We start from the raw sequence: 23180 nt of genomic DNA on the forward strand, positions 1-23180 counted from the left end.
CTTGTGTTTCACAACTGTTGATTTGAATTCATTTCTGCTCATTGCCCTATCAAATGTTTTGTTTTATCAATCCTTCATTGTTTATTGTATGTCTATTACTGTACTTAATGTAATGTAACTTAATGTACCTTGAGTGCCAAGAAATGCGCGATTAAATAAAATGTGTTATAAAAATTATTTCAAACAGCAATGAGAGAAGCAGTGATATGATCCTTCTTCTCCTCAGCAGCTCCTCTAGCTGACAAAGGACATGAGCTGGTCAGAGGTCACAATAAAAAAACATTTTGAAAATAGCAAATAGTATAACTCATAATTGCAATTGTTGCTATGGAGGTTTTAACGTTTCTGGAAGTCATAATCTAAACACACACACACATCTTTCATATTTTGTTGCTAGACAAACTCAAACACAATTTCACACACATAATTTCACACACACACACACACACACACACACACGGGTCCAGTGGATTTAACCACTGGTCCATCAGGACGCTCCAGGGGAAACACTTTAATTCATGAGTCACAGTTCAAACTCAGTCTGAGGAGACGAGGCTTTTATTGTGAAGGGCTCGTGACGTCGCAGCTCGCGGAAACCGATGAAGTGAAAGAGTCGGTGATGATCCGGTGCCGGTGAGAGCAGCGACTGAAGCTCCGTTATCTGGAGACGTGACAGCGACGTGATGGAGATTCTTCCTCTGGTGTGTGTGTTTCTCCTGACTCGGTGCGGAACAACGTCTGCTGATGGAACCGGTGAGAAAAGTAACGGCTCTGTGTGTGTGTGTGTGTGTGTGTGTGTGTGTGAGTGATGAGGTGAGAAGTCCCTGTTAGTGTCTGGATGAACGACGTCATCCACACGGTGTGACGTCACATGTGTCCTGATGATCGGCAGCAGATCGATATTCTGACGTCAGCCTCAGAGACAGGTGACGTCATTTAGTAGCAGCATCCTTCAGGTTAACATCAGTCGAATATAACAGATGTTTATTATAATGTAGGAGCTGCTCTGTAACTTAACATGTGTCCTGCTGCAGTGTGTGTGTGTGTGTGTGTGTGTGTGCGTGTGTGTGTGTGTGTTTGTGTGTGTGTGTGTGTGTGCTGCAGGGCGTCGTCCATCCTGTCTCCTGTCCTCGGTACGTGGATCATCAATATTTGTTGTAGACGCAATAAGAAAAAATTAAATAACCACAATCAAATAGAAATTGGAGTCAGATTGTTTATGTTGTCCTGTTCAGTCTTTCACTTAAATATTCATCTTCACATTCAGCCAAATCAGAACAGTGTGTGAATACGTAAACTTTAAAACCTGATGGAAATTGATTTTTGGGTGACGATGTTAATGCCAATGAAAGGGAGTAAGAAATTCAGATACCAATATATCAGCTGATATCTATATTTATATGAGAATAATCTTTGGCAATGATTCTTTAGATGTCATTACCAAACACTCATGACAAAGAAATGTGATTGAGGATTAATGTTTTACAGTTTAACCATAAACTTCAGGGCAGGCAGGTGGAGCTGTGTCCTGTGACGTTGGTAGTTTATTGATCATTGTGACAAATAATATGGAGATACAGTTCACTTCTGATCTGATCATATTTCTGTCTCTATTTGCTGCACTAGTTCTCCTCCCTTCCTCCGTCAGGTGTGTTCTAAAGAAAACTGTTTCCTTCTCCTCTTTCCTTCACCCACACTTTCTTTTTTCAGTGAAGCAGTAACACCAGTTTGTGAGGTTTTATTTATGTGGGTGTTGAGAGACTTGTTGATTCATGACTGATAAGAGCAGTCATATAAGGAGACTAGAACTATTAACATGTGGTAACTACATGTGGTTTCATTTCCTCTGAAGTCCAGTTGTGTTTATTCGGCATTAGCTTCTTTTTCTGGCCACTTGGGGGCAGTGCAACAAGATGGAAACAACGTTGTGTTAAGGTCCGAGAGAATTTGGACTCAAGTGCTCAGAAACCAGACGAAGATTAAAAGCAAACAGTCTTTTATCACAAAAACATAATCCTGCTGACAAACAGGTTGTGCAGACTTGACTCCAACAATAATTCCTGTCAGCTGGTGAACTCAACGTTCAGACTCCAGAGGATCTGATCCTCCGTCAGCTCTGAGCTGCTCCAGGTAAGAAGAGGCAGAGTGAGCATGAAGCTCAGGGACCGAGTGTGTTGTCAGGTTGGGCTGCAGGTGTGTTGGCTGAGCGTGGTCGTAGACAAAGAACAGCAGGTTAGATTCTCGTGGACAGAAAAACAAACACATTGAAAAAGACAAGCTGCAAAACTGGTTCAAGAGTCAACCGTTTGCCCACTACGTTGAATGAGGTTCTGGCAGAGAAGTGGTGGTTGAACCAGTGTTTAATTCTGCTGCATCTGTAGGAGAAGAGGAGTGATAGTTTGCAGGTGAGCAACAGTGTTGGTGGTAGATGCAGAAACCACAGCTGGTCGTCCTGACAACTCCAAAGTCCAAACTCCCAACATCATTGACACATTGGCATCGTGACAAACACGTCAGCAAACACTCACCAACATTATCATTGACTTGGAGACGTGTCTGACTGTGAGTCAACAGGGTCTGCAGATTAGGGATCATGCAGGGGGTTGGGGGGGGGGGGGCCGGAGGGAGATTAGGAACAGACTTGACGTTGGCCAACTCATGAAAAGATTTGAGAACAGACTTGATGTTTGAGGACCCAAGGAAAAGTTTGACATGGACTGGGACCTCCTACGCAGGAACACACAGGACTTCATTGGGGCAGTTGACTCAGGGTCCAGCTTCATGGGGTCCCCTACATACCTCCTGGAAATCATCAAGTGAGACCCCAGGAAAGAAGAACTGCTCGGGGTCTTCATGGTCAGCCTCAGACAGGAGGAGGCTGACTGGGGTGAAGGCTGGAGGCTAATCAGGGGCATTCAGGAAGTCCTCAAGTATCCAATCCACTCAAGTAAAGAATTCCTTAGTCAAGTCTTAAAGGACGCTTCCCCGCAGGCCACAGTCAGAGCAGCGTCTTTGTATTTCCCCACTAGAGGCCACTTATAGACATATCAAATTCCGTGGGTCCATCCCCAGATCGTCGTGTCACATCCGGTGCTCGGAACACAGAGGAAAGGAGCTAAATGCAGACGCCAGAGAAGAACTAATGTACATCAGTGATTTGATTTACACTAAGATTGATGGGATGGTGACGCAGGAACCAGAACCAGAGAGAGCAGTCTGAACAGTTCATGTGCTGGAGGAGAAATCTGACTTCTCACAAACTGCGGTGTCAGAGAGATTGTGATGACTTGAAACTAGAGATTGAACCATAAACTCCTCAGGGAAAAGTTTACTTATATTATAAATCAAGTGAAAAGAATAGTCATTTTCTCATAGACTTCTATAGAAACCATCAGTGGAGTCGCCCTCTGCTGTTCATTCCAGATAATACAGGTTTCAAACACTTTGACTTTGGCTTAACCTTCCGGACCCGGTGACTACATCCATTTTAATTTACAGTTGATGTTTTTAACCTGATTTCTCTGCATGTGAACACACTGATTAATGCACGTTCTTGTCTTCCAGGTCCAGTTGTCATCAAGATGGTGGTGAACGAAGGGAACGACGCCATTTTGCCCTGTTCCCTTGACACCAGGAGCATCAAGCAGGAGCTCTTTGACTGGAAGAAGGACGGTGACAAGGAGGTCTTCATGTACGACAAGGGCAGTCACTACAATAAGGACCGTACGGGTCAAGACGAGCAGTTCAAGGGGCGGGTCTTTCATTTTCCAGAACACCTGGAGTCTGGCAACGCCTCCATAGTGATCAGACACACGAAGGTGACCGACAGTGGAAACTACACCTGCGATTTTCCATTTCATCTGCCAAACAGACGATCACACATTGTGCTTGTTGTTGGTGAGTGCTTCCATTAAGAACAGTTAAAAAGATGGCTGCTCATTTACAGACGTGACTGGTTGAAGTGTCCTCAAGTGAAGTTGTCGCCAAAAAGTTAGAACGACGCATCTGTCATGGACCAGGCTGCGAGTTAGCTTCAGATAGAAGCCATGTTGTTATTGTTCACGTCAGCGTCTGAAGTAAAAATCCACAATCGAAAGACGTTAAGAAATTTCTGAAAACGACTATGTCTCGCACACTTTTGTGTTTCTATCTGTAATAATGTCAGGTCTTGACCTTGGCCTTGACTTAATGAATGTTGTGATTTGGTGCAATACAGATAAAATAAATCTGAATTGAATATGTGCAGGTTTGCGACCTTCCCACAGCAGAGGACTGAGGAGGTTCAGCCAGATGTGTTGTCTGACTCTTTGAGTGTAAACCTGTCAAGTCTCATCTGTAAATGTGCTTTAAGATTTTTTTTAGATTAAACTTTTTAATTTAAGATGGTAGAAATATGTCTATCAATAAGTTATATCTTCTCCATATTGATGATACCACACAAAGACCCTAACATGATCCTGTTTTCTTTTGTCTTTTAGATCCTATCTTAACCTCTTAGGGCCCAATTTTCACACGTGTCGTTTCGTCTCTTTATACTTTCCCATTTTTAATCTGTGATTAAAACCAAGAGCAGGAGGAGCTGATGTGTTTCCACTGCATCACTGTGGAGTAAACTCTCACAGGTTTCATCACTTGTGATGATCTGACTTACAGCTCTGAGACAGTTGATGTGGTGAAGGATTACAACGCAAAAAATTGAAGTTTCCCTGATCTGTTCTCTTCACTTCATAGTTCAGATACAATTAATCAGTCACAATAAGAGCTATCAGGCTGAAATTCACAGGATCTCTGCCTCCATTCGTCTTCAACATCTATACCAAATTTCATATTGATAGACACAAGTGGCTGTGAGATATTTCAGAAAGTGCAGTACCGATTACCTCCATCAGGTGGCCACAGAGCTTTATAAAACCTCTCCAAAGTGACCAAATAATGATGATAAATATCTATTATGAGTCTGAAAAATGTCTTTTAATTTTCAAGTTAAAGAAAAGCAGATGTTATTAATATTTAGATAAATATTTACATGTTTAGAATCATTGAATCTCGTCTCTTTGAACTAATAAACAAGTTTCTCTGTTGTGTGAGTGTCCCACTGCCACAGGAAGTCCAACTACATTAACTTCCATATATGGTCACACAGGTAATTTCACCGGCCACGGACTCGGAGTGTTTTCACGGTGCTGTCTTCCTATTGGACGAAAACAGCTGTCAATAACACACAAGTTGAGCTTGCTGAGAGATGCTCTCCTCTGATTGGCTGACGGAGTGAAAAGTTGACTAGACTCGTCACTTAAAGTCGTACAACGATGCTGATTGGTTTGTTTTGTTACTGGGCGTCTACTGATTTCAGAGATAGTTAACATCATTGGTCAAATATTATGTCGACTCTTCAAAGTGAGCCGACGTGACGTCGTCATGAAAGTTTGATTAGCGGCGTCGAAACTTAACGAGTGAATTAATCCACTTTTATTCAGGATTTTTACTTCCGTTTCAAATTGAACCGGTTGGATTGATCGGTGGTTTATTGTTCGTCAAAATGAACCAAGTTTGTCTCTAAACGTCTGTTTTTCGACCGATGAATGTGTTTTAACTGCGGTGAGACCGGTTAGCAGGTCGGTTACTAACAAGTCACTGCCGTAAAGTAAGACGCTAATGTTTTTATGTCGTGAATCCTTTATTAAGTTCATTAAATTCGTTGAAAAAACGAACACCTGATCTTTAAAACGACGTATAATATGTCTGTATTCAGGTTCACAGTCAACATGATAATATATGTTACAGTTATTAATTCAGTTTAACGTGTAAATCTCGGGTCGCCTGCAACCTCCGCGCCTCAAAAGGTTAAAAGACCGAAGTGATGAAAACATCCCAGGTGAGTCGTGATTCTGATGACGTCACGGACCTCGAGGTCTCACCTGTATGTTTTTAATGTGCATTATAATCATACAGTTTCATCACTCAGTGAAACTTCAATGGTGCACAGACGTTGAGCGACACACACACACACACACTTGACCACCAGACATTTGGTCCAAGACGAAATTATTTGACTTCATCATGTCCTTTCAAACTGAGCAGGGAGAGTCAGTGTCACAGTACTGTACATTAATCTCCATGAACAATCCACATCATATGAAACAAACATGATATGTAACTGATGCTGTATAACGTGATTTTCTATTTCTCTGTCTTCATTTATGTTTCTCCATTTTAAACATACTTGAATCCGAAGTTAAAAATACAGACCAACAACATCATTTGTATTCACCCTGTAAGTAAATATGTTTATATTATGTTCACAGGTGCCACTCCAAAGCCAAATGTTGCAATACTTGATGAAACAAAGGACAGGGCTCTGCTGCAGTGTGAAGTTCATGGTGCGTCTCCAAAACCACATGTCCAGTGGCAGAACAGAGCTGGAAACATTGTTCCTGCTGAAGAACCTCAGGTCTCAGAAAGAGGAGGCAGCTACGACATCGTCCTCAACACTACTGTGACCAAGACCGACCACTATCGCTGTGTCTCCACACAGGACGAGATCAACCATCAGATTTACTCTGAGACTTTTGTTCACATCAGTGGTGAGTTTCTCCCTCATCTTGTTATAATCTTGAAATTATTTAAATTGTTCATTTATTGTTAGATTGCTAAAATGTTTACATTTGTTCAGACTGAACAAAAACTAAACTATGATGAAGACCAGAACTAGAATTAAAAATGTGTCAGACTGAGTCAGATTAGTTGTGAGTGTCTGAGACTTGTCATTAATCTCCAGAGAGAAGAGGAGGAGTCAGAGGATGTGGAGGGAAACTACAGAAAGATCTGGAGTTTGTAGTTCATAGACTCTGAGTTCAGTCTGATCAGTCACACACTCGCAGCCAGCTGCAGATCACATCTGTCAGGTTGATGAACACAAACTGTAAAAACACTGTGATGAGTCACATTCACAGACTGAATTCACCTTTTAGCAGCAAGATCATCATTAATAATTTCATCTGTGTGATGTGACAGTGATTTCATGATGTGAACATGATCCACAGTTACACTCCGATTGATGCGTTGCTGCTTTTCGTCAACGTGTTTCAGAGAAAAGCTCCGAAACTGAGAAGCTTGTTGAGACGAGGAACAACAACATGAAGCTTTTAGACCTGAAACACGTTTGAGCTTCGTCTCCTGACGTCGCTCTTCTCCTTCCTTCTGCATCTGAACAGTCACAATCACCAGGTTCTTTTTAAAAACCTGTCGTCCTTGTTTCTGTTTGTCAGTTCACTGACAGAGCTCAGGAAACCAGCGTCTGATTCCTTGTATGTTTACAAATGCTTGACCAATGAAGCTTATTCTGATTCTGAAAATATGTACAAACATGATGTTTGACTCCAACAGGCCGACGACATTAATCACTGTTCAACACTTAAACTTTTCATCGGTCATATTTTGGTTCCCAGCTCTTTCCTCCACTTGTTCACTGACTCACACAGACTGAAGTTCAGCTCCGACTCTGATCCTCTTTTATCTACAGTCTGTATCTACTTTACACACACACACACACACACACACACACACACACACACTGCAGCTGGAGGCAGCAGCTGTTTGTGAACTCACACTTGTTTTGACCAGTTAGAACCAAAACACAGTGAAGAAAAGAGCTGCATCAATAAAGTTTATTCAAAAAGGAGATTTTTGCTTCACTGGATTAAAACGTGTCGAATCACACAAACATGTTACTGACAGAACCAGCTGACGACAGAATGTACAGTACAGACGAAGGTGTAGAAAGTTTCTGACCTGACTCTGACGTCACGTGTCACAGTGGAGAGTTGTAGTGTGTGACACAGATGTAACCGTGACGACCTGAGTCAACAACATCTTCTCAGATGTGAACGAGCTCTGGATGAATATGATCCGAACGTTAAAGACGTCAGTGTGATTTACGTTAAATATCATCACACGCGACATGAGACAACATGGCCGACGTTATGAGCAGTGAATACAGGAGGAGACTGTAGCTGTGTTTACATCAAACTGTTTTTATAAACATTTTAGAGAAACGGCAAAATTCTAAATAACTTCCTTTAATTCGCAAAATAGTTTACACGTTCGCTTGAGGTGATTTTTACCTTTTGTGAAAAAGAATAAAAGCGCAAAATACGAGATGGAAACAACTTTGCAGAATAAGATCTGATGTAGCGAACATTCAACTCACATGACTGATCATGTTTCTGCTTTCGGAGAGTCTTCCTCTGAGCTCTGGTTGTGAACAGTGAGACCTGTCGTCCTCGCTGCCGCTGCTTAGTTAATTGTGAAAAGTGACGTATTTGAAGCATCACGTTCTGTCAAACAGAGCAGGGATCTGTAACTGAAGCTTTTCTATGTTTCTCTCTCTTCCTTTGTGTTTTCTTTCCTCTTAAACACCCTGTAAATATACAAACAGAGACCAGGTGAACAAAGGGTCATTGTATTTTTAACATGTTTAATCCTGTAAACCTTCTCCATAAGTTATTGTTAATGTAATGTTTGTTAAAATATCAGTAAAATCTACTTAAAGTATCAAAAGTCAAAGTATTATATTTTATAACGTGATGTTTTGTATTTGAGATCAAAGTAACTATAGGATCAATGTAGTGGAGTAAAAAGTAGAATATTCCCTCTGAGATGAAGTGAAGTAGAAGTACAAAGTCTCATTGTGTGTAAATACTCAGATAAAGTACAAATACCTGAAGTCTGAGCTGAAGTACAGTACTCGAGTAGTTTAACTCATTTACTCTCCAACACTGGCAGAAGTTGGTTGTTGCAGTTTGACTGCAGGAAGTCGAGTGAGTGTTGACACAGTGGATCTCAAATGAGAAGATGAACTGACGAGATCTAATCAGAGTCCGTCACGACCTCGACTCAGGACGGAGAAAACCTCCGACACGTCGTCACAGGTTCAGATCTCAGACTCAGCAGGAGAGAAGCAGACGTCAACATGTAGACAGTCTGAAGTCGAGGCGACGGGACAGAGATTCAAACGTCCACTGGTCTCAGAAAGAGGACGATGCTCCAGCGTCTCCCTCCTCAACTACTGAGAACAAAACAACGACCTGTGATCTGTGAAGTGGATCAGGAGGAAAGTGACGATGATGTCGACACTGACGTCACTGAGTCTGGTGACGTTCGTCCCCCTGGTGCTTTCATCTGCTCATGACTTCAGATCATAGGAGCATGTTCACATGTGGTTGTTCTCTGTGTGAAGGTTGTGACGTCCGGTCTGATCCACATGATGTGAAGTGACGTCAACTTTCTGTCTGTTTCAGAGAATCACACTGGACGGATGGTTGCTGTTGGCGTTCCTGTCGGGGTTGTTGTCGGTGCAGTTGTTGGTGCAGTTGTTTTGAGTCTCTTTGTTGGTGCTGTTGTTCTTTTTGTGCTCAAAAAGAACCGTCACATCATACTACAACGTAATAAGAGTACGTTTAACAATGTATTATATAACAATTCTTCATATGACAGTTGTGTTTATCTCCTCAGAGATAAAGGTTTCGTCCACATTAGCACTTTTTTATTGTAAAAACTAAATCAATCTCCGTCCAGACAAATGTTTTAGCTCTGTATCAGAAATAAACCCTGTCCACACTAACAAAATTGAAAACACATATCACGTGATCATCCACGTTCTCTGGTCATGTGGTGTAAACAGGAAGCAGATTGTGTACTCTGCAGTTGGTTGCTTAGATACAGAAAAGTACTACTAACGAAGAACAGCGATGCTGAAAAGTAAGAGCAGGGATTTCTTTTTCCTTGGCGCGACGACGAGGTGGAACTGTTACTGACAGGAAGTGTTAGCAATGCTTTACCTTCAACGCTGGTCGTCGAGTCGAGACTGATGAGAACCAATCAGGAAGAGAACGTGAGCGTCTGAGTCATCGTTTACACAACGTCCCTATATGTATAGTCAAATATTTCTGTCTGTGTCTCCAGTCTGGGTTTGATCCGTTGTGATTTCTTCAGACTTAATTTAATATTCTGTCTCTGTGTTTTTCTCGTTGCAGATCAAACAGTGACGAGAAGAGTCTCCTCTGAGGGGTCGGCTTTACAGACACATGGTTATGATCCTTAACTCTGTCACGTGAATTCGACTGCTGAAGTGTGTGTGCGTGCGTGCATGCATGCGTGCGTGCAATTTTTGTTGACTGTTTGACCTCTGACCAATAAGCTCTTAAAGTTCATAATCACTCTGCTTGTGGTTCTCCTCAGCTGGGCATTGACAAAACCATCAGACTTCACTGATTTAAAATCTGCCGGTCTGCTTTAAATGAATGTGAATATTTTTGCAGCTAAACTGAAACATAATGTGATTTTTATTTTATTTTTTACATGTTTGTGTTTTTGACATGATTTGGTAAAAGCATGTGTTGTAGACAGACTAGAGTCTGTCAGGTACAGTTACAGTCACAATGATTTACTGTTTGTGTGACTTTGTTTCCATGTTGTTACCTGATGATTCTTATTATTTCAAGCAGAATTTCATCATTTCTGTCAAACATTTTTTAATAAAAACATGAAAAATATCAAACTGTCTGTGACTTTTTTGGGATGTTTGTGTCTGTTTAAACTCAAGTAAAGTGATTTTACTGTTTATCTTGACGCAGAGAAAGAAGAAACTCTGTTGATTCACTCAGACATGTAAGTGTTTTTTCTACGTGAGGTCACTCACTGTGTTTCCATGATCATGTTACAGTAACAGAGTTAGATAAGAACAGTGTCGTCGTCTGTTAACTCTGGATGTTTTTGCTTCCTGATGTAGTTCACAGGTTTTGTCTCTGTCGACGCAGCAGCTTCATGATGGTTCATCCTGAAACAAAGAAACTGTCGTATGACTGAAATTAATTTGAAAAGAAACAAGGCTGATAGAATAATGAAGATAAAATTCTAAAACAAGATGAGAAAATAATGAAATACTTACAAAGATGAGAGGATGAAATAAGATGAACCAGTCATTAAAAAAAGGAGTGCTAATAAAGGGAAAATAAATGGGAGAAAATAAATGAGTAAATGCTTAAAATAATTAAAATAAAACTATATACCTGTAAAACTGTCTAAGGTGTATAAAATAATAGACATAATTCAAGTCTGACTAATATTGTCGGTGTTGAGTCTTTAAAATGAGGAGAAACTTTAATTCATGAGTCACAGTTCAAGCTCAGTCTGAGGAGACGAGGCTTTTATTGTGAAGGGCTCGTGACGTCGCAGCTCGCGGAAACCGGGGAAGTGAAAGAGTCGGTGATGATCCGGTGCCGGTGAGAGCAGCGACTGAAGCTCCGTTATCTGGAGACGTGACAGCGACGTGATGGAGATTCTTCCTCTCGTGTGTGTGTTTCTCCTGACTCGGTGCGGAACAACGTCTGCTGATGGAACCGGTGAGAAAAGTAACGGCTGTGTGTGTGTGTGTGTGTGTGTGTGTGTGTGTTTGTGTGTGTGTGTGTGTGTGTGTGTGTGTTTGTGTGTGTTTGTGTGTGTGTGTGTGTGTGTGTGTGAGTGATGAGGTGAGAAGTCGCTGTTAGTGTCTGGATGAACGACGTCATTCACACGACGTGACGTCACATGTGTCCTAATGATCAGCAGCAGATCGATATTCTGACGTCAGCCTCAGAGACAGGTGACGTCATTTAGTAGCAGCATCCTTCAGGTTAACATCAGTCGAATATAACAGATGTTTATTATAATGTAGAGCTGCTCTGTAACTTTACATGTGTCCTGCTGCAGAGTGAGTGTGTGTGTGTGTGTGTGTGTACGCGCGCGTGTGTGTCTCTGTGTGTGTGTGTGTGTGTGTGTGTGTGTGTGTGTGTGTGCTGCACGGCGTCGTCCATCCTATCCTCGGTACGTGGATCTTAAATGTTTGATGTCGACGCATCTGGGGGTTTTTTTACAATAAGGAAAATTTAAATAACCACAATCAAATTGAAATGTAGTCAGATTGTTTATGTTGTCCTGTTCAGTCTTTCACTTAAATATTCATCTTCACATTCAGCCAAATCAGAACATGTGTGAATACGTAAACTTTAAAACCTGATGGAAATTGATTTTTGGGTGACGATGTTAATGCCAATGAAAGGGAGTAAGAAATTCATATACCAATATATCAGCTGATATCTATATTTATATGAGAATAATCGTTGGCAATGATTCGTTAGATGTCATTATCAAACACTCATGACAAAGAAATGTGATTGAGGATTAATATTTTACAGTTTAACCATAAACTTCAGGGCAGGCAGGTGGAGCTGTGTCCTGTGACGTTGGTAGTTTATTGATCATTGTGACAAATAATATGGAGATACAGTTCACTTCTGATCTGATCATATTTATGTCTCTATTTGCTGCACTAGTTCTCCTCCCTTCCTCCTTCAGGTGTGTTCTGAAGAAAACTGTTTCCTTCTCCTCTTTCCTTCACCCACATTCTTTTTCAGTGAAGCAGTAACACCAGTTTGTGAGGTTTTATTTATGTGGGTGTTGAGACACTTGTTGATTCATGACTGATAAGAGCAGTCATATAAGGAGACTAGAACTATTTACATGTGGTAACTACATGTGGTTTAATTTCCTCTGAAGTCCAGTTGTGTTTATTCGGCATCAGCTTCTTTTTCTGGCCACTTGGGGGCAGTGCAACAAGATGGAAACAACGTTGTGTTAAGGTCTGAGAGAATTTAGACTCAAATGCTCAGAAACCAGACGAAGTTTAAAAGCAAACAGTCTTTTATCACAAAAACATAATCCTGCTGACAAACAGGTTGTGCAGACTTGGCTTGACTCCAACAATAATTCCTGTCAGCTGGTGAACTCAACGTTCAGACTCCAGAGGATCTGATCCTCCGTCAGCTCAGAGCTGCTCCAGGTAAGAAGAGGCAGAGTGAGCATGAAGCTCAGGGACCGAGTGTGTTGTCAGGTTGGGCTGCAGGGTGTGTTGGCTGAGCGTGGTCGTAGACAAAGAACAGCAGGTTAGATTCTCGTGGACAGAAAAACAAACTCATTGGAAGAGACAAGCTGCAAAACTGGTTCAAGACTCAACCGTTTGCCCACTACGTTGAACGATGTTCTGGCAGAGAAGTGGTGGTTGAACCGGTCTTTAAATTCTGCTGCATCTCTAGGAGGAGAGGAGTGATAGTTTGCAGGTGAGCAACAGTGTTGGTGGTAGATGCAGAAACCACAGCCGGTCGTCCTGACAACTCCAAAGTCCAAATCCCAACATGTTTACACATTGGCATCGTGACAAACACGTCAGCAAACACTCACCAACATTATCATTGACTTGGAGACGTGTCTGACTGTGAGTCAACAGGGTCTGCAGATTAGGGATCATGCAGGGGGTTGGGGGGGGGGGGGCCGGAGGGAGATTAGGAACAGACTTGACGTTGGCCAACTCATGAAAAGATTTGAGAACAGACTTGATGTTTGAGGACCCAAGGAAAGGTTTGACATGGACTGGGACCTCCTACGCAGGAACACACAGGACTTCATTGGGGCAGTTGACTCAGGGTCCAGCTTCATGGGGTCCCCTACATACCTCCTGGAAATCATCAAGTGAGACCCCAGGAAAGAAGAACTGCTCGGGGTCTTCATGGTCAGCCTCAGACAGGAGGAGGCTGACTGGGGTGAAGGCTGGAGGCTAATCAGGGGCATTCAGGAAGTCCTCAAGTATCCAATCCACTCAAGTAAAGAATTCCTTAGTCAAGTCTTAAAGGACGCTTCCCCGCAGGCCACAGTCAGAGCAGCGTCTTTGTATTTCCCCACTAGAGGCCACTTATAGACATATCAAATTCCGTGGGTCCATCCCCAGATCGTCGTGTCACATCCGGTGCTCGGAACACAGAGGAAAGGAGCCAAATGCAGACGCCAGAGAAGAACTAATGTACATCAGTGATTTGATTTACACTAAGATTGATGGGATGGTGACGCAGGAACCAGAACCAGAGAGAGCAGTCTGAACAGTTCATGTGCTGGAGGAGAAATCTGACTTCTCACAAACTGCGGTGTCAGAGAGATTGTGGTGACTTGAAACTAGAGATTGAAACATAAATTCCTCAGAAAAAAGTTTACTTATATTATAAATCAAGTGAAAAGAAGAGTCGTTTTCTCATAGACTTCTATAGAAACCATCAGTAGAGTCGCCCTCTGCTGGTTATTCCAGATAATACAGGTTTCAGACACTTTGACATTGGCTACACCTTCCGGACCCGGTGACTACATCCATTTTAATTTACAGTTGATGTTTTTAACATGATTTCTCTGCATGTGAACACACTGATTAATGCACGTTCTTGTCTTCCAGGTCCAGTTGTCATCAACATGGTGGTGAACGAAGAGAACGATGCCATTTTGCCCTGTTCCCTCGGCACCAGGAGCATCAAGCGGGAGCTCTTTGACTGGAAGAAGGACGGTCACAAGGAGGTCTTCATGTACGACAAGGGCAGTCACTACAATAAGGACCGTACGGGTCAAGACGAGCAGTTCAAAGGGCGGGTCTTTCACTTTCCAGAACACCTGGAGTCTGGCAACGCCTCCATAGTGATCAGACACACGAAGGTGACCGACAGTGGAAACTACACCTGCGATTTTCCATTTCATCTGCCAAACAGACGATCACACATTGTGCTTGTTGTTGGTGAGTGCTTCCATTAAGAACAGTTAAAAAGATGGCTGCTCATTTACAGACGTGACTGGTTGAAGTGTCCTCAAGTGAAGTCGTCGCCAAAAAGTTAGATCGACGCATCTGTCATGGACCAGGCTGCGAGTTAGCTTCAGATAGAAGCCACGTTGTTATTGTTCACGTCAGCGTCTGACTTAAAAATATAATTCGACATTATATAAAAGACATTAATACATCTCTGACAGCGACTATGTCTCCCACACTTTTGTGTTTCTATCAGTAATATTGTCAGGCCTTGACCTTGGCCTTGATTTAATGAATGTTATGATTTGGTGCGATACAAATAAAATAAATCTGAATTGAATATGAGTGGGTTTGTGACCTTACCACAGCAGAGGACTGAGGAGGCTTGTGTTGTCTGACTCTTTGAGTGAAACCTGTCCAGTCTCATCTGTAACTGTGCTTTAATTAGATTAAAAATTTGAATTTAAGATGGTAAAAATATGTCTATCAATAAGTTTCCAGAGTTGTATCTTCTTCATATTGTTGCTATCACACAAAGACTCTAACATCATCATGTTTCCTTTTGTCTTTTAGATCCCATCTTAAAAGACCGAAGTGATGAAAACATCCCAGGTGAGTTGTGATTCGTGAGGTTCGGTGAGATTTTCGCGAAGGTTAAAATGTTTAGTTTAGTTGAAATTATGATATGAACTCTTATTTATTTTACTGTGACGTTTATAATATTTGGTTCACCATCTCAGATAAAAACGGTTTGGCTGCTCAACATCAATTTCAACAAATGTAATGATCAGTTTTTCATTTTTACAGGATCAGTAAATAACATGTCTCTGACACAATTATGGTGCCTTGAAAAATCTTGAAAAGTTTTATTTTTTTATCACAGTTTCAACACCAACAACAAATTTCATATGATTTGGTTAATTTGTGTTGCACCACAAAAGTGTTTGTCATGAAAACTATTACTGATACTGAAAGTTAAGTTGAAGTTACATTGTGTGATTTTGTCAAACAGATGTTAAATGATGCTCAAACTGCACTATTCTTTTTCTCCCTGAAACCCACAAAACCAAGTGGAGAAAGGATGAATTTTTCATCTGTTGTTTCCACTGTTCACAGGTGCAGCTCAAGAACCATCTGTCACAAATCTTGATCAAACCAGCGACTGGGCTCTCCTGCGTTGTGTGGTTCGAGGTGCGTCTCCTAAACCACGTGTCCAGTGGCAGGACAGAGCTGGAAACATTGTTCCTGCTGAAAAACCTCAGGTCTCAGAAAGAGGAGGCATCTACGACATCGTCCTCAACACTACTGTGACCAAAACCGACCACTATCGCTGTGTCTCCACACAGGACGAGATCAACCATCAGACACATGCTGAGATCTTTGTTCATTTCAATGGTCAGTGGTATTTTAATCTTCAGTGTTTAAATCTTTCATTTAATTCCATTAGTCCTTTTGATTATTTTCAGATTGCACAGAAAGACTGAAGACATTGTTCACTCTGAGGCTCTTTGACTCTGCATCATTAATATACAGAGATTATAGGATGAATGAGAGGTAACTGAGACCAAACACACACTGACAGTTTGTGTGTCAGATCTAAACCAACTGTAGATCACATCTGTAACATCGGTCACATAAAATAACCACATTTTGGTTCCCAGCTCTTTCCTCCACTTGTTCACTGCCTCACACAGACTGAAGTTCATCTCTGACTCTGATCCTCTTTATCTACAGTCTGTAGCTACTTTACACACACACACACACACACACACACACACACACACACACACAGAGTAACAGAGGTCTGTGGTGTCAGCCCTCAGTCCGTCTGTACTGCGTCTGCTCTCGTTCCCTTCGAGGCGTCTTGTTCACATCAGAGTCCTGCAGTTTGTTTCTGATCATGCTATAATCTTGATATGATTATAAAAATTGTTCATTTATTGTTAGATTTAAAAAATGTTTACAAGTGTTAGGACTGAACTATCTGTGTAAAGCTTTTAATGTGTCAGACTGAGTCAGATTAGTTGTGAGTGTCTGAGACTCGTCATTAATCTCCAGAGAGAAGAAGAGGAGTCAGAGGATGTGGAGGGAAACTACAGAAAGATCTGGAGTTTGTAGTTCATAGACTCTGAGTTCAGTCTGATCAGTCCCACACTCGCAGCCAGCTGCAGATCACATCTGTCAGGTTGAGGAACACAAACTGTAAAAACACTGTGATGAGTCACATTCACAGACTGAATTCACCTTTTAGCAGCAAGATCATCATTAATAATTTCATCTGTGTGATGTGACAGTGATTTCATGATGTGAACATGATCCACAGTTACACTCTGATTGTTGCGTTGCTGCTTTTCGTCAACGTGTTTCAGAGAAAAGCTCCGAAACTGAGAAGCTTGTTGAGACGAGGAACAACAACATGAAGCTTTTAGACCTGAAACACGTTTGAGCTTCGTCTCCTGACGTCGCTCTTCTCCTTCCTTCTGCATCTGAACAGTCACAATCACCAGGTTCTTTTTAAAAACCTGTCGTCCTTGTTTCTGTTTGTCAGTTCACTGACAGAGCTCAGGAAACCAGCGTCAGATTCCTTGTATGTTTACACATGCTTGACCAATGAAGCTTATTCTGATTCTGAAAATATGTACAAACATGATGTTTGACTCCAACAGGCCGACGACATTAATCACTGTTCAACACTTAAACTTTTCCTCAGTCACATTTTGGATCCCAGCTCTTTCCTCCACTTGTTCACTGACTTACACAGACAGAGGTCTGTTACACAGTAACAGAGGTCTGTGGTGTCGGTCCTCAGTCCGTCTGTACTGCGTCTGTTCTTGTTCAGATCAGAGTCCTGCAGCTGGAGGCAGCAGCTGTTTGTGAACTCACACTTGTTTTGACCAGTTAGAACCAAAACACAGTGAAGAAAAGAGCTGCATCAATGAAGTTTATTCAAAGTGGAGATTTCTGCTTCACTGGATTAAAACGTGTCGAATCACACAAATATGTTACTGACAGAACCAGCTGACGACAGAATGTACAGTACAGATGAAGGTGTAGAAAGTTTCTGACCTGACTCTGACGTCACGTGTCACAGTGGAGAGTTGTAGTGTGTGACACAGATGTAACCGTGACGACCTGAGTCACCAACATCTTCTCAGATGTGAACGAGCTCTGGATGAATATGATCCGAACGTTAAAGACGTCAGTGTGATTTACGTTATCATCACACGCGACATGAGACAATATGGCCGACGTTATATGCAGTGAATACAGGAGGAGACTGTAGCTGTGTTCACATCAAACTGTTTTATAAACATTTTAGAGAAACGGCAAAATTTAAAATAACTAACTCTAATTCGAAAATAAGTTTACACGTTCGCTTGAGGTGATTTTTACCTTTTGCGAAAAAGAATAAATGCACAAAATACGAGATGGAAACAACTTTGCTGAATAAGATCTGACGTAGCGAACATTCAACTCACATGACTGATCATGTTTCTGCTTTCGGAGAGTCTTCCTCTGAGCTCTGGTTGTGAACAGTGAGACCTGTCGTCCTCGCTGCCGCTGCTGCATCAGAATGACATTTCTCTTTAGTTAATTGTGAAAAGTGACATTTGACGCATCATGTTCTGTCAAACAGAGCAGGGATCTGTAACTGAAGCTTTTCTATGTTTCTCTCTCTTCATTTGTGTTTTCTCTCCTTTTAAACACCCTGTAAATATACAAACAGAGACCAGGTGAACAAAGGGTCCTGGTATTTTTAACATGTTTAATCCTGTAACCTTCATAAATTATTCTTAATGTTCACAGGAGCAGCTCCAAAACCGTCCATCACAACGCTTGGTGAAACAAAGGACGGAGTTCAGCTGCAGTGTGAAGTTCATGGTGCGTCTCCAAAACCACGTGTCCAGTGGCAGGACAGAGATGGAAACATTGTTCCTGCTGAAGAACCTCAGGTCTCTGAAAGACGAGGCAGCTACGACATCGTCCTCCAAACTACTGTGACCAAGACCGACTACTATCGCTGTGTCTCCACACAGGACGAGATCAACCATCAGACACATGCTGAGACTTATGTTCCTGTTCATGGTGAGTGTCTTTGTATTTCTTCTCTTATAGTCAATTCATTTGAGTTGTTCATTTGCTATTACTTATACAATGTAAACTTATACAAGATAAAAGTAAAAGTCCTGTGTTCAAAAATGTGTTTGAGTACAAATATAGTATCAGTAAAATGTACTTAAAGTATCAAAAGTCAAAGTATTATGTTTTATAACGTGATGTTTTGTATTTGAGATCAAAGTAACTATAGGATCAATGTAGTGGAGTAAAAAGTAGAATATTCCCTCTGAGATTAAGTGAAGTAGAACTACAAAGTCTCATTGTGTGTAAATACTCAGCTAAAGTACAAGTACCTGAAGTCTGAGCTGAAGTACAGTACTCGAGTAGTTTAACTCATTTACTCTCCAACACTGGCAGAAGTTGGTTGTTGCAGTTTAACTGCAGGAAGTCGAGTGAGTGTCAACACAGTGGATCTCAAATGAGAAGATGAACTGACGAGATCTAATCAGAGTCCGTCACGACCTCGACTCAGGACGGAGAAAACCTCCGACACGTCGTCACAGGTTCAGATCTCAGACTCAGCAGGAGAGAAGCAGACGTCAACATGTAGACAGTCTGAAGTCGAGGCGACGGGACAGAGATTCAAACGTCCACTGGTCTCAGAAAGAGGACGATGCTCCAGCGTCTCCCTCCTCAACTACTGAGAACAAAACAACGACCTGTGATCTGTGAAGTGGATCAGGAGGAAAGTGACGATGATGTCGACACTGATGTCACTGAGTCCGATGACGTTCGTCCCACTGGTGTTTTCATCTGCTCATGACTTCAGATCATAGGAGCATGTTCACATGTGGTTGTTCTCTGTGTGAAGGTTGTGACGTCCAGTCTGATCCACATGATGTGAAGTGACACCAACTTTCTGTCTGTTTCAGAGAATCACACTGGAGGGATGACTCCGGTTGGATTTGCTGTTGGTGCAGTTGTGGCTCTTCTTGTTGTTGGCGTTGTTCTATTTGTGCTTTTTAAGACGGGTCGCATCAACTGTAAGAAAGGTTAGTTTAAATAATGTATTATATGAACATAATTATAAGGACCAATAACACAAATAATTCTTTAGATGTCTCTTGATGTTTAGTCTTGACAGTTGTGTCTATCTCTTCAGACATAAAGGCTTGTTTTAAAACTAAAACCATCTCCCTCCACACTAACACACATGAAAACATAATCATTTCAAATACACTGGTCATGTGGTGTAAACAGGAAGCAGATTGTGTACTCTGCGGTCGGTTGCTTAGTTACAGAAAAATGCTACGAACGAGGAACAGCAAAGGTGAAAAAAGTAAGACCAGAGATTTGTCTTCTCTTGGAGCGACAACGAGGTGGAACTGTTACTGACCGGAAGTGTTAGCGACGTTTTGCCTTCATCGCTGGTCGTCGAGTCGTGACCAATGAGAACCAATCAGGAAGAGAACGTGAGCGTCTGAGTCATCGTTTACACAATGTCTCAGTTTCTGTCCGTCCAGAATAAAACACAACCTGGAGTTTTTAAACTAACTCCATGTTGTGTTTTCCGGTCTGTTTGATCTGTTGTGATTTCTTCAGACTGAAGTTAATATTCTGTCTCTGTGTTTTTCTCACTGCAGATCAACCAGACTCTTCAGAGGCTCCTCTGAAGAGTCTGGTTTAAAGACACATGATCAGGATCCTTCACTCCGTCACATGTGAAGTTGACTGCTGAAGACTGTAAACAACAACAACAACAACAACAACTCTGCTTTCCACAGCTGGATCATCTTCACGTCCTGTCTCCTGCTGCTCCACACAAACCAGACACAATGTTAAAGAGTCTGACTCTGACAAATATACTCTGTAAGATCTGTAGAACGTTCGGACCCAAATTCTGCAAACATTTTCCAGAGTTAATGTCTGAAAACACGAACGGCTAAAATATCAAGTCAAAAATAAGTGTTGCGAGGAGTCAGTTTTATTTACAGTAAAAAAAAAAAAATTTAAAACTCCATTCAGACACAGAGCAGCTCAAAGTGCTTCACTGACTACTGGCACAGAAATACATCAGAAATAAGACAAGAAGAAAAAAACACTTCAGTGTCTGGATACAAAAAGAGAAACAATAAGTCATGGAAATAAAATCATAAAAGAAACAAGCAGCAGAATTAAAATGGGCCAAGTTAAAAAGGGACCTAGTTGAACTGGAACAAGTCCTTCTGATAATAGTTATAGATACTGTAGATAGGTGGATATATGTACTTCATTGATCACAAACTGGGAAAGTGAGTTTTAAGAAACAACTTGAGTGATCACTGATTTCTTTATTTTTGAGTTTTTTTGGAAGCTCAGTTTGATCAGATGATAAAATCCCCTGACTGAGTCAGTGTGTTTGTGTTAAGCTTCATATATGAATGCATCCATTTACAGATATAATCTCTCTTATTGTGGTTCTCCTCAGCTGGGCATTGACAAAACCAACAGACTTCACTGAACTGAAACCTGCTGCTCTGCTTTAAATCAATGTGAATATTTTTGCAGCTAAACTGAAACAATGTGATACATTTTATTTTTTTTTAATTTTTGTGTTGTGTTGTGGAGACGGACTGGAGTCTGTCAGGTACAGTTACAGTCAGAGCGATACTGTCTGAATTTGTCACTGTCTGACGATCACTTTTTTTTCATGTTGTTACCTGATGATTATTATTTCAGGAAGAATTAAAAAAATTCTGTTTACCACTTTGAATAAAACATGAAGTATCTCAAACTGACTGGTTCCGTCTGTTGAAACTAAGTGATATCGTCGTTTTGCTCAAACTCCTCAAGATGATCTTTTACTTTCCAGCAGAGGGTTAACCCTAACTGTTTTGGTTGTTTCTGTCTGCTCATATGTTTATAAAATTCTCTTCTAATACCACGATGTGTTTCTTTGTTCGTTAATTTAAGTTGAAGTCATCCACTCAATGACATTGAATCTGTTTCTCTCCGAGTCTGTCTACTGTCCCTTCTGTCGTCAGAGGAGTAGTGAAGAGTCGACAGCTCATTTCAGTGTGTCCTGTTCCAAGATACACATTTTAAGGATGAGCCGTGTAGACGATGGATGGATTCAGCTCAGTTCACACACAACTTCCTTTTGATTCCACTGTATAACTTGAATCTCCCTTGTCCTCTCAGAACTGCTTGCTGCCTACTGGGATGCGTCGATGCTGATGCCAGTGTCGGGTCCGAGCATCTGATCATAATATTTCATGCTGCTAGCACATGACAGTCGTGACTCCAACAAATACCAAAGGGATATTTCTTCTTTTCATGCAGGGACAAGTAACTTATCGGTATCGGCATAGTAGCTCAGTGCCTCGATCTGAATAATAGTGTTATCAGTTATCATCACCTATCTGCTTATCATTACTCGGTGCATGTACAGCGTTGGACACCAGGAAGCTTCTTTCTTTTTTTTTCCACATTCATCTGCTGAAAGTTTCTCTTGAGTTTAAATCGGAGTGAAACATCTGCAGGCGGAAACACTCTCACAAAAGTTTGATGAAAGTGGAAACCTGAAGCCTCCAGCTCACAAAAAGACCCAGGACGGGCTGTTCTGTGATTTAGGATCTTCTCCTGTCATGAGATTTCTGATCGGCACCCCCACCCCAAGAAATTGAACATTGTACAACATCTAAGATGTGCAATATACAATAATAAGAATATGAATGATGTATTAAATAATTCAAGAAACTTTTGAGAACTGTTGAGAAATAATTTCATCCTTTTTCCGTCTCATTCTGCAGCTATAACTCAAAGGCAGACCTGCAGCCTTGCATGAAACATGATATTAATAACGTGCATGTGTTGGTGACTTGCATCACGTCATGATTCCAGACAGAGTTCCTCATGTTGTCAGCTCGTGACTGAGAAGAAACTGTCCGAGTGTTGAACCACGGTCGAGGCCGAACAACATGGCGACGAGTCAGAGCCGCAGTGCAGCGGGACATGACGTCATCGAGCAGGAACAGGTGTGCGGACCTCAGGGAGGCCACGCCCCCTGACAGACAGAGAACCGACGGAGGAGGAGTCAAGTCGGAGCCATGACGTAAACGTTGTGTTTGCCCCCCATTGGATGACGGCGCGCTTATGACCTGCATACATACATACATGCAGCATATATGCATATATTTGTTTTCTGTTTTGTTTTTTTGCAACAATACGATATTGTAAAGTTGGAGCAGGACTATATAAGCACTATGCTTCTTCTCCCTGCTCCTCCTCGAACGCACCCTTGTTATGAGAGATTTATCTGTGTTTGTGTTTTGTCTTTGTAATTTTATCTGATTTTTTTTTTTTTGTTGATGGTTCGAGATGACTACAAATCAATCAACCAATCAATCAATCCCCCCTCCCTCGGGTGTTTTCAACAGTCGTTACTGCTTCCTCATTCCTGTGACAGAGCACGAGTCATTACCTCACC

General features: G+C 41.6%; 1 protein-coding gene across 6 annotated transcripts; it reads left to right on the plus strand.

Annotated features, from left to right (window-relative positions):
• Positions 1-533: 533 nt before the first annotated feature.
• LOC118308911 (butyrophilin subfamily 2 member A2) lies at positions 534-21485 on the plus strand. Of its 6 annotated transcripts, none has more exons than XM_047332480.1 (8): positions 540-753; positions 3565-3897; positions 4479-4486; positions 5845-5875; positions 6306-6541; positions 16006-16048; positions 18461-18739; positions 19245-19629. In XM_047332480.1, exons 1-8 carry the CDS (start codon positions 684-686, stop codon positions 19442-19444), a joined length of 1200 nt encoding a protein of 399 aa, XP_047188436.1. In that variant the 5' UTR covers positions 540-683; the 3' UTR covers positions 19445-19629. The 6 variants fall into 6 exon arrangements, with proteins under 6 accessions (XP_047188434.1, XP_047188436.1, XP_047188438.1 ...); XM_047332482.1 differs by lacking the exons at positions 16006-16048; positions 19245-19629 and adding exons at positions 19645-19764; positions 20356-21485 and having other exon boundaries at positions 553-753; positions 6306-6584; XM_047332478.1 differs by lacking the exon at positions 6306-6541 and having other exon boundaries at positions 534-753; positions 15770-16048; positions 19245-19631.
• The last annotated feature ends 1695 nt before the right edge of the window (positions 21486-23180 follow it).

Source organism: Scophthalmus maximus, chromosome 6 (assembly GCF_022379125.1).
Source record: "Scophthalmus maximus strain ysfricsl-2021 chromosome 6, ASM2237912v1, whole genome shotgun sequence".
NCBI classification, from domain to species: Eukaryota; Metazoa; Chordata; class Actinopteri; order Pleuronectiformes; family Scophthalmidae; genus Scophthalmus; species Scophthalmus maximus.